General features: G+C 46.7%; 1 protein-coding gene across 1 annotated transcript; it reads right to left on the reverse strand.

Moving 5' to 3' along the window:
* Positions 1 to 11,355: 11,355 nt before the first annotated feature.
* LOC119338172 (probable E3 ubiquitin-protein ligase ATL44) lies at positions 11,356 to 12,375 on the reverse strand. Its single transcript, XM_037610481.1, has one exon. The coding sequence runs from the start codon at positions 12,226 to 12,228 to the stop codon at positions 11,494 to 11,496; it is 735 nt and encodes a 244-aa protein (XP_037466378.1). The 5' UTR covers positions 12,229 to 12,375; the 3' UTR covers positions 11,356 to 11,493.
* Positions 12,376 to 12,877: the final 502 nt, after the last annotated feature.

The following is a 12,877-nucleotide window of genomic DNA, read 5'->3' on the forward strand; positions in this document are numbered from 1 at the left end:
AAGTGTGGGTGTGTGTGGGGGGGGGGGGGGCAGTGACACTCACATATCTCTACTCTTATAAAAAAATAGAGTTGGTGATGATGGTGTTCCTGCCATCCTGCAATATAGGCCATCCGATTTATATCCGACGGATAGGAAGGAAAATATGGCAATTTTGCAAAAAGATACCCACACCCCTCTCCGCATTTGCAAATAAGGCATTCCCTCGTTCATCCTTTTCTCCCACAAGATAAACTTATCATACAAATGCATATTGATGTTCCGTGCAATGCATGGGCATCTTGCTAGTAGGGAGAAGGAGTTTGTGTGACACATATCTAGCTATATTAAGGGATAGATAGATAGCATATGTGTGAGAGACATTATTATACTTTGAGACATTAGTGGCTGTGGGTGGGCGGAACTAAAGGGGTGTGCGTGTTAGACATAGAGAGTGTGTGTGTTTCTGTGTGAGAGACTTGTAGGACGGGGTAGAAAGACGAATTTAACCCTGACGGAGGGAGAGAAATACACAAAGTGCGTGTGTGTGATTCCGATGCCCACAGGGAAATGAGATATGTATGCATGTGAGAGAGATTGCACAATTCATTCACGTATCACTATCTAGCGATCGTGGAGGTGCATCGCTTGAACATAAGTCAATATCTACTTCGTATCGTGGCCAAACGTACAATATCGATTCAATGCTGTAAAGATTGGACACTCGCATATCACATTTTTTTTCTATTTAAATAAACCTTTTCAGTTGTGCATGCCAAAGTTATAGTGATGTTTCTTCAAGCAACCAATGTAGCTATCATGCACATGCACCATTGTTACTCTTGCATTCAAATTCATTAGTCTTGGATGATTTAAGTTTCTATTTTGAAGTAATATATGTAATATTCAGATATGAATTCAACGGGTACACAATTTATGAAATGGAGGCTATGTAATCATATGAGGTAACACTTTTAAGTAGCTAACTACAATATCCATTTCTTTTTGTGCGCCTCTACACTAACATGTCAATGCATTATGTTTAAAGTAAATAACCAATGGCACTAAATTATCTATTTACACAAGAAATACATAGGCTGAGCGTTTGATCCCTTTTTTTGAAACGCGCCACTACACCCGTACGATTGGCCGCGCCCGTGTGAGCGTCCAAGTTATCGGCGCATCATCCCGGGTTATTGTCTTTTTTTCTGGGGTGGACTTCACACCAGTTATTAACTGCTGACGCGTGCCCTGTGTACACAGTCTAGCATGACCTTCCCGCTAGCACGGTCCAAAATTAGTTGAAATTGGATACGAACGATCTCGCGGGCGGCAAAATCTCCCGCCTCCTTCTTAAATTTCCACCACCTTAGTCTTTAGCATGCGAAATCCCCCTTTTGTCCTCGGTGCACGGAGACCAACAGTTACAATACCGCCCTCATCTACATGATAGGTCGGGGCTGCTTTGGCAACTTCCGGTTCCCCCCACTACATGGCACCCCCATTTCCTCTCCCCCTCCCGCAAAAACGACTAACTCCACAGCACCAGAGCATCTTACATCACGCCGTCCGTACTTCATCGCCCTTTCTCCCCTCCCCTCTCGAAACCCTAGACTGCTCATCCACCGGCGTACCATAGCCCATTCACTGCCAGCGGCGTCCACCTCACCGGATCTGCTTCTGCGGCCGCATCTACCCCTCCTACCTCCCCTAGAAACAAGTAGACTGCTCATCCACCACTGTACCACATCCCATTCAGTGCCGGCCTTGTCCACGGTGCCGGATCTGCTTCGCTGGTACTCTCGTCAACCGCCGCGCATCTGCAGCGGCTCATTCGTACTCCCCACCGGCGACGTTTCGTCCACACCCCCCGGAGTCGCCCCACCGATGCCCCCGTTGACGGCCTCTGGTCCTCTTCGCCGACACCTTCCTCAACCCTACCAGAGCCGCTTCGCCGACCCCTTCATCAACCCTACCGGAGCCGCTTCACCGACACCATTGTCAACCCTACCGGAGTAGCTTTGCTTATACCATTCTCAACCCTACCGGGGCCGCTTTGCCAACTCACAAGTCCACGGCCTCAGATCCTCTTCCTCGCACCCTCATCCAACCTACCGGAGAAGCTTTTGACGCCCCGTCCATTGCCGCAGATCCGCATCGTCGACACCACCCTTAACCCAACCACCGGAGCAGCTTCTGACGCCCCGTCCATGGCCGCAGATCCGCATCGTTGACACCATCCTTAACCCGACCACCGGAGCAGCTTCTGACGCCCCATCCACGGCCGCAGATCCGCGTTGTCGACACCATCCTTAACCCAACCACCGGAGCAGCTTCACCTATGCCCTCATCCACGGCCATAGATCCGCTTCGCCCACACCGTAGTCCACCCTACCGGAGCCGCTCTACAAACACCCTACTCGACAGTTCTAGATCTCCTTACCGGACCCCGACAGCCAGCGCAACATCATCACCCTCGACGTTTCTAACCTGTTTCCCACTGTCTGGAGAGATGCCAAGCACCCGCCACGGCCTAGGTACTTGTCACCTTTAAACACGTCCAGCATCACCTGCCCGATGCACTTCAAATATACTAACCGGTCATTGTTACCTGTTATGTAGCTGGCAAAAACTATAAGGACGATGTTTCTTCTGGATCTAACAGCTTGGCCAACCAAGATCCTGGACTGAGGCATTGCTATGATCTTGTAAGCGCGTCTCTCTCTCTTGTACTGTTCTGTGCCTGCCAGCATGCTTTGCTAAGATTTTTGACCAGTAATCCCTTTGTGCAGACAATGATTTCTACTACTGGCTGCTAAATTAGATATGTAGATGTCATACATGATACTACCTCGTACCTCTGTTCCTAAATATAAGTCTTTTAGAGATTCCACTATAGGCTACATACGGAGCAAAATGAGTGAATCTACACTCGAAAATGCATGTATATACATCTGTATGTGGTCCATACTGGAATCTCTACAAAGACATATATTTAGGAACAGGGGCAGTACATTACACAAAATCGTAGGTGGCATGTAGGAATTCCAGTGCACTACATTAGGCTCCCTTAGAGTGCCTGCTAGTCCAGCATACAGAGTCATGGCTAGTTTATGGTACGCACACAATCGTTAATTGGTGGTTGAAATATGCGCAAGGGATATGCAATGTAGTATCATGTAGATATGTCTGAAATTAGCCGTGTCAACTTGCAGATAGGGTTACACAATGAAAAAGTACAAGATGTATGTGGCAATTTCATGGAACATTGCAAAAAAAAAGGAGAGGCAGCGGTGAGCCTATACAGTGTGCTATGGTACGTCACTCCTCCATTGCAATCATCGTGACATGTTATTTGTATGCTAGTTCTATTAGCCAAGTTTCTTAGGGACAATTATTACGAGTTATCCTAAGAAAATAAGCACCTGTGAATATAAGCTCCATGTAATACGCCAACCAGTTCTTTTCATTGCGTTTTCATCTTATCTTTGGTATGATCAGTGGAAAGTCTAGATTGCATTATATATTTTTCATTTTGCTGCCCATATGGAAATTAATTTGACTTGCAAACATCACAAATTGAACCCAGTGCAGTAATTAATATGATAGGAAAACAGACCATCACTATTTGCTCAAAATGCAAATACAAAGATACCATCTACTTGGCACAATCTACTTTGGTCAATGTTTTCCATAGAGATCACATTACCTAATTTAAACAAAGAACGCATGACCCACATTTAAATAAAGAACAATTATTTATTGAAATTCGATGGTCCAGGTGGCTGGTTATTATCATATAGCAGCACCACCTGAAAGCATCATATAGCAGCAGCAGCAGCAGAAGCTCATAGCAACTCATCATACAGCAACAGTAGTCTGCAATTCATCATAACCAGCAACAGCTCATAACAATTCATCATATAGCAGCAGCAGGAGCAGCTCATAGCAATTCATCATATAGCAGCAGCAAGAGCAGCTCATAGCAATTCATCATATAGCAGCAGTAGGAGCAGCTTGTAGCAACTCATCATATAGCAGCAGCAGCAGCTCATAGCAATTCATCATATAGCAGCAGCAGAAGCAGCTCATAGCAATTCATCGTATAGTGGATCAGAATGAAAATTTGGCAAAAAATCAGAGGAGATACTCACCTTGTTGGATGAGCTCATCCTTCAACAGCACCTCAAGGCCATGGCATGGGAGGAGGGCAGGGGGAACAAGGTGCCTTCTACCGTAGTGTGGCATCAGTCGTAGTTGTGCAGCGCCCGCCGGAGTAGTGCGTTGGACGAACCACAGTGGAGCAGCTGCTGGAGACCATGAGAATGAGGGGCGGTGCCAGAGGAGGAGCAGCCAGGGAGATTTGCCCCTATCCGCCGGCCATGTAGCCTAGCTGGACATATCATCGTCGAGGACCAGGACAGATGGGACCAGTGGCGACGGCTCCCTGGAGGAACCCTAGTGCTGCAGGCAGGGGATCGAGGTAGAGGGAAAGGGGAGAGGAGATGCAAGCGGGCAGGGCAATGAATGCTTGCGTGTTTGTTTTTACTTGAGGGTCAGGTGTGACACGGGCGTCAGCAGTTGCATTTTGAGTGTAATATAGGCAGACAACAGAGTCATTTCACTATTCCCCTTCCCTTCAATTTTTAGTGAGGTTCTACCCGAAACACCCCCCTCCAAAGCGAAATTAGTTAAGCCCAAGCCCATAACTCAAAAATGACCTCTTTACATCTTTTATGGCTTATTTTGACAATATGCCCTGAAAAGGCGGAATTGAACTGGCCCTTAACCTGCAATTCAATTGTGCGTGCAATGATGAATCACTCATGCCTGCTATCTGTACATTTTAGGCATCATCATACATGGCATAACCTAATACATGTGCATTCCATTGTAGAATCTGGAATATGCAATGTTTATGTTAGTTCATACATTGCACAAGATGTTTAAATGCCCCTTAAGTCTAGTCAGTCAAGTGATGGTCTTTAAGCCTCCTTCTTTGCTTCTTTTCTTGATATGTAAGATTTTCTCACACATCTGTTCAATTGCTTGTTTGCATCAGCCAGCCATACTAGGACTGTTTGCTTTGATTACTTGCTGTTCGTGACCTAACACTCTAACAGAGCTTGTCAACGATTTAAACACTAAGGGCTGCTGTAGTGGGGCCTTGTCTAACTCATAGGTGACATAAAGGTTTGGTTGTACACTATAGTAGGCTCTCCAAGAGTACTTGGAGATCCAATTCGAAGGTATGCCTAGTTTTTACATAGTGCAGACATAGTAAATGCTCATTTCATTGTGTGCAAGTGCAAGAGATGCGGCATGTTTCATTATGTGGTGTTGTTTTGTTATAATCTCATCCTTTTGTGTTCACATACTGGAAAGTATGCATATTTATCTTCCAAGGAGACGAGTAACTAGTTTGTGTAACCTTGCAGAGGGGGTGCAATGAAGATAAGATTGAGGATTTCCAAGTACAAGATGTTAGGAAGGAGCCTTGCAAGAGAATTAGGAGCTGCGATGAGCCTCTTCAACCTGCTAAGGTAAGTCATTGTATGCAACTCAACATTTCAATTCCTTGTTTGTTTCAGGCATAGTTAATTTCCTCTTTTCAATTGCTTTATTTGCCCTCACTTAATGAGATGGCCAAATAATTATGCCTGATGTTCGGTACTTGTATCACAATTAGTTGACATAATTAAAGGCGTTACCATTTAATTACTCTGCCGAAGTGTGCCTGAAGCTTTGAAGTCTATTAACCCACTATTATTGCATGAGGCTCACAATCTAGTTTATACTACGCTAATGATTGCATAGTTTTGCCTGCTGTAGTATGTTTGTATGAAACCCTCTGCTGTTCATTGTGCTCCCTAAGACTTTAATTGAGGTACAGAATGGTCAACTGCTTGCTTACTTATACGCAACATGCTGTCTAAATTTGTAACTTGTCTGTGTTTTCGATTGGGCCCCAACATCATGCTCCTCTGGTGAGCTAAGAGGGATTTCTGTATGCAGGCTGCACAGACTATCTTTTTTATAATTTTTAAAATATCACCTACTTGTGCTTCATGACGTGTAACATTTTTTTTGTGAAAGTGACGTGTAACATTATTGTTAGTCATGTTTTGCCATGTAGTACAAAATAATGTCTTGTTCGCTTCACTGTTGTAACTATATTTTTGCCCTAGTCATGTGTACTTACAGAAATATTTCAGGATGAAGTGACATCAACACAAAAATCTGCGAGCAGTGCGGCATGGCTGTTACCGAATGATTATGGATTGGAATTGGAATGTGCTGATGTTCTTGAGCATCAACTAGAGGTGGCAAGACAACGTGTACATGATTGTCAACGTATAATCAACAAGTTGAGACTGGACATGCAGGTATTAGATGCAGGAGTCAAAAAATGAAACAAGACACCGAGGTAACCATGAAGGAATTGGAGATTTTGCAGACTGAAATTTGTGCTATCTGAATCCGGCCAATCCTATTTTCTGAAGAGATTACAGTTCAAATGGAGTTAAGTTGATGCGCGTCCATGATGTATGAGCTGTATTTTCCCAGTGTATGTAATTTGTTGTTTGTGTATGCTTTATTATCACCTGTGCCGAACCATAATGCCTAGTGGGTATAATCGGCTGTAATTTCTTTATTGTATAGTGTAGGATTATTCTACCTTTCTATGCCTTGATCTCTTTGTTGTATAGTGTATGCTTTTTAAAGGTGATAGTATTGAGTAGGATAATTCTTTGAATATGCTATATCGTTCAAACGGGGGCCAACTCGCCCGACCATGGCCCTTCACAGGTCGTCGGATCTATGGGCCTTCTACGTCTCGCAGGATCCATGGGCCTTCTATGTCTCGTAGGATCCATGGGCCTTCTACGTCACGTAGGATCCATGGGCCACCGACTCATTTATGGGTCTTGTATGGGCCTTTAATGGGCCGTAGACGGGCCTATAATGGAAATCGTATGTTTTATGGGCTGACCATAACGGGCCGTTAATAGGTCGTATTTGGTGATGCTATGAAAATGTCCCAACAGACTAGCGGACCACAAACGGGCCGACTGTAACGATGGGCTGAATTTGGCCCACAAGCAGAAAATGACAGTAACGGGTCATAAGTAACCGAATGCTGCAAATGAGCCCAAGAATAAATGGGCCCTTAGAAGGCCAAAAGTTAACTTGGGCTGGAAACGGCCCAATGGAATAACCGCCCGTTAATGGGTATAAAGTATTACACTGTTCATTACGGACCAGTTTCACCGCGGGCCGTTAATGGGTGTAAAGTAATACACTGTTCATTACGTGCTAGTTTCAGCATGGGCCGCTAATGGGCCAAGAGTTACAAAGGGCCTCATATGGGCCAAAAGACGTCATGGGCCATACATGGGCCAGAAGTGAAAACGGGCTGGAATCATATTGGATGGCCCAGATGATGCTACTGGGCCTAATTCACATAGGGCGTAACGGGCCTTGGGTTAGCGGGCTGTAAATGGGCTATATGCTAACAGGCCGTTAACAGGCTTTCCATGGGCCGGCCCGCCAGCTTTTGACCAAGTCAAATGGGCCGGCCTTTTCACATGAATGGGCCACTGTTGGGCTGTGCCACGTGTCGACGTATCATAGGCGCCTTCTGTCCAGTGAGTGAATGGCATCTGTCCCAATGATGAGCCCACACGTGTTTCCTCCAGCCAATGATGATTTTACACGTGAAAAATCCCCATTGGTCGGGGCTGTTAACGGGTTATCGGATCCAAAACCCGACCCGATAGCTTAACGGCGTTCCGTTATGGTGGATGCCACGTGTTGGTCACCCTTGACGAAAGCACTTCTGTGACGCGTGAGTTATCGTCATGGAAGTGGACACTTCCGTGATGATAATTTTGGTAATGTCATGGAACACTTCTACGACAGCACAGGTATGACTATCTTGATTCTGTCATAAAATCGTCATGGATGTACATGCATGACAAAAAACGCGAATTACTGTGACAAACACGTATCATCACGGAAGTGTATTTTTTTGTAGTGAGTAGCTATGTGTTTAATCTCTCTCTCTCTCTCTCTCTCTCTCTCTCTCTCTCTCTCTCTCGCATGTTCTTGATTTGGCACGATCTTGATGTATCGTGAGCTTTGTTAACATAGTTGGATCACATGGTGTTTTCCCCTCTCTATCTTGTTGTGATGAATTGAGTTTTCCCTTTGAGATTTTGTTGTTATTGGATTGAATACTTTTATGGATTTGAGAACACTTGATGTATGTCTTGCTCCGAATACCCATGGTGACAATGGGGTATCATATTGATTCACTTGATGTATGTTTTGGCACTCAACTCGCGGATTCCCGATGTGACATTGGGGTAATATATGCATAGGGGTTGATGCACGTTGTTGTCTTTGTTTCTCCGGTAGAAATCTTGGGACACTCTTTGAGGTTATTTTTATTGGATTAAGTATTATGAATCTGAAATTGTTTGATGCATATCATATAATCAACTTACGGATACTCGTGGTGACATTGGAGTATCTAGGTGACATTAGAGGTTCTTGATGTGTATCATATGGTGTTATTTTAGTACGAACTCTTGGATAGATCGATCGGAAAGGATAACTTGCTATTATTTTAGTACGGACTCTTGGAAAGATTGATCCGAAAGAATAACTTTGAGGTGGTTTCGTACCCTACAAATAGTTTCTTCTTATGTTCTCCGCTAGATACGAACTTTGGAGTCATTCCTCATCGCACGTTGAGGGATGGTTATATAATCCAATTATATTAGCATTGTTGAGAGATTGCACTAGTAAAAGTATGAACCCTATGCCTCATTTTCAAGCATTGCAACACCGTTTGTGCTCACTTTTGTTACTTGCTACCTTGCTGTTTTTTTATTTTTTCTATTACAAAAATCAGTATCTACTATCATTACTACACTTGTATCACCATCTCTTCGCCGAACAACTGCACCTATACAATTTATCTTTGTATTTGGTGTGTTGGGGACACAAGAGACTCTTTGTTATTTGGTTGCAAGGTTGTTTGAGAGAGACCATCTTCATCCTACGCCACCCACAGATTGATAAACCTTAGGTCATCCACTTGAGGGAAATTTGCTACTGTCCTACAAAACTCTGCGCTTGGAGTCCCAACACAATTCTACAAGAACAAGTTGTGTAGTAGACATCACGCACCAATTCCTTAAAAGCCCATGTGGCTAGGGAAGGGGAAAATGGGAGTCCTCGTAGGAATAGGATTGGACTTGGAGAACAAGTCCTCTTCCCCTTGGCGCCAACTCCTATTAGGAGTAGGGCTGGACTCCCAAGACATTGGCCTTGGCTGCTGGCCCGTCTCTCCCTCCCGGCATAGTTCTTGTCCACTGTTTTTGCTTAGCGAAGAAGAGCCGTTGCTCCACCACCATCATCACCACCACGTTGTCGTGCTGGTTGTGATCCCATCTACTTATCTGCCTTCTTTTGCTGGATCAAGGAGGAAGAGACGTCATCGAGTCGCACGTGTGCTAAACTCGGAGATGCCGTCCGTTCGGCACTAGATCAGTTGGATCTTGATCGGATCGCGAAGAGTACGACTACACCAACCGTGTTATATACGCTTCCGCTTCCGGTCTACGAGGGTATGTAGACACACTCTCCCCTCTCGTTACTATGATTCTCCTAGATAGATCTTGGGTGTTCGTAGGATTTTTTTACTTTCATGCTTCATTCCCCATCACGTTCATGGTGGGAATACATCCCACACATCTGCTAGCGCAACTACACCCTGCAGTGGAGTACTAGTGGGGGTGACTACTAAAATACCCATCAGCAAGATGATGTTTGAAACACCGCTTCATGTCCGGAGTGAGAACTCTTAATCTGGCCTTTATTGGTTGGGCTCAACAGCGATGAACTTGTATCGTTACCATGTTGAAGGCATCCCCTTGTTGTTTGATGTACTGGCCTTTAGTGGTTGGTCTCGGTAACTGGGATGAAAATCATTGGCCTGACAATGTCGGATGTGGCGACGACCGAGTGAGGACATGAAATGATCGGTATGGTTGACTAGAGAGGGGGTGAATAGACGACTAATAATTTTTAACTTCTTTTCAAATTTTAGGAAAACAACAAGAATAGGTGTCTAAATATGCAACTAGGTGGACAACATGTATGACAATCTCAAGAACAACAAGTTAGAAAGATTAACACTTAAAGTAAGCTTGCAACAAGTAAATTAAAAATCCGCAAGGGGAGACGATGTTGTAGTTGCCGAAGTTCCCTCCTTTGGGGGAGGTATGTCTCCGTTGGAGAGGTGTGGTGGAGAGGTGTGGTGGCACGATGCTCCCCAAGTGCCATAGTGGCTTACCTTATTCTTCTTGTACGCTCGCACAATGCAAGGTGCCACGATTCCAGTATGTGGTGCCCTTGGAGGCAGCAACTGAAACCTTCACAAACAAGATTGAGGGAATCTCCACAACTTAATTGGAGGCTTCCAACATCACCACGTAGCTTCACCACAATGGACTGTGGCTCTGAGGTGACCTCTTTCGTCTAGGGTGCCCAAATACCAAAGAGTAATAAGATCCACAAGAGAAAGTAGGGGGTGTAGCGACAAATGATCCGAGTATTCCAAAGTTAGTGTGGTCTCCCTGTCATTGTGAGTGCCTTTGTAGCCTTCGACGTGTTTCTCCATACCAGAAGTTTGATATTTCATACCTGCCATTCAGTGGCGGAGCTTGTAGCAAAAAATTGGGCAGACCACACTGCAAAACAAATGCTTATAGCTGGCTTTTTTTGGGCCCATGAGCTGACTGTTATATACAAGCAAACGCTGCAAAGCTGGGCGGGCCACGGCCCATGTAGCCCTGCTGTAGCTCCGCTACTGCTGTCATTACTTGACAACTTCCACCTATGTCTCTTTCCACACCAAAAAGATCTTCATTGCATTGTCAACTTCTACATGTTTTTCAGTACCAGAAGTTTGATATTCATACCTGCCACTACTCCACAACTTTCGCCTATTTCTCTCTCCAACGAGAAACAATTTCATTCCATTGTCGACTTCTACATGTTTCTCCATACAAGTTCGATATTTCATAACTGTCATTACTCCACAACGTCCACCTATTTCTCCACACCAAACAGATCTTCAGACACGATCTGCATATTTCTAGCTTGCCGGATCCACATGTAAAATGTTTTTCTTTGCCTCTTTTGAGCAAGCTATATCCAGTACAAATATATTTTTACACGAGACCACGCACGCTCTTTACAAATCTGATGTCATGTTCCCCACATCCACACGTACTGGAGCAGTAGCGCAAGTGCAGGGCGAAAAAGGTTGCAGAAAAGAGTCACATTCACAGCTCTAATTATTCTCCTTTCCATTTCTTGAGAAGAAAAACTTCACTGCGGTAGTACTGCAGCGTGGGCCACCAGCAGAAAGGAGCAGCTCAACTACCCACACCGACCTGGACCCACCCGCCAGGGGACATGACGCCTCTTCTACTGCTACTACGGCAAGAATCCCCCACGGCCGCCGCCGGCCGACGACGACGAGGCGATGACCGCCTCCAGGATGGTCTCCTCGCACTTGCGGCACCGCTTGGGCGGCGCGGGGTCGTCGAGGACGATGGGGCGGCGGCAGGACGGGCAGGAGGAGTTGGAGCGCAGCCAGGTGTCGACGCAGTCGACGTGGAACCCGTGGCCGCACTGCGGCATCACGCGCACCTCCTCCCGCTCGCCGAACTCCGTCAGGCAGATGGCGCACTCGGCGAGGATCCCGTCCTGCCCCTCCTCCTCCTCGCCCCCCGCCACGGCGCCCCTCGCCGCCGCAGCCGCGGCCACCGCGTCCGCGTACGCCAGCTTCGGCAGCGCCTTGAGCGCCTTCTTCTTGAGCCCCTTGCTGGTGGTCGTCACGCTGCCCCCCGACGCGCCTGTCGTCGTAGTAGTTGTAGTACCATGGTTATGCCCACCGCCGCCCCCGCCGAAGGCCGCCAGGGCGTGGGCCGGGCTGCCGGACGGCGAGGATTGGTTGGCGTGGGCGTGGGCGTTGCGGCGGGAGCGCGCGCACCGCGCGACGGCGGCGAGGCCGACTACGCAGATGAGCGCGCAGAGCAGGGCGGCGAGGATGACGACGACATCCGAGCTGACGCCGGCGGGCGGATCGGCCGGGGGGATGCCCGGGATGCGGCTGGGGTCGCCGCTCTGGAGGAGACGCCTCGACGAATACGGCGATGGCCGGAGCATCGCCCACGTTCGTCCAGCGCCGGTAGTTGGAGGGGCCTTTTCCGCAAAATTAAAGTTGTGGCGAGACGCGAGAGAAGCGAAAGGGGGTGGTGGTATTGGCAGGTTGCGATTGTTAATGGCGGGCGGGTAAGCGTCGTAGCGAAGCTCCCGTGGCGATTTCCCGCGGGTTGGGCGCGGGGCGGGGCCGGTATCGTCGACCAGCTGGAAAATCCCAAAAGGCACATGTGGACGCGCCAAGATAATTAGAGATTAAGATTTTGCATTTTATTTCTGGGAGATATTAAAGATTTGTTTTGGGTGCAGATTCAGAAACATTTCCTCCGGAGCTTTATAAAAGAAAAGAAAACGCCTTCGTTGTGGATGGAGTAGGGTAGATGGAGAGTTAATTGTACAGAACTACCACAATTGGGGCATTGGAAGAAGATTGATATCAAGTTTGGTAATTTTTACGGGTCAGTACCAAGTCTGGGGCTAGCCGTTATAAAAAGGTCTAAATCGCGTATAAACATGTATTGACGGTGTATCTGACCGCCAGGGCCCACTTGTCAGGTGCCGACGTGGCACTTTTTTTTGCAGAAACCCCCCTTCGCCCCCCCCCCCTCCCCCCGCCTCACCCCCGGCAGAAAACCAGCAGAAGCAGGGGAGGAAA

Source organism: Triticum dicoccoides, chromosome 1B (assembly GCF_002162155.2).
Source record: "Triticum dicoccoides isolate Atlit2015 ecotype Zavitan chromosome 1B, WEW_v2.0, whole genome shotgun sequence".
In the NCBI taxonomy this organism is placed as follows: domain Eukaryota; kingdom Viridiplantae; phylum Streptophyta; class Magnoliopsida; order Poales; family Poaceae; genus Triticum; species Triticum dicoccoides.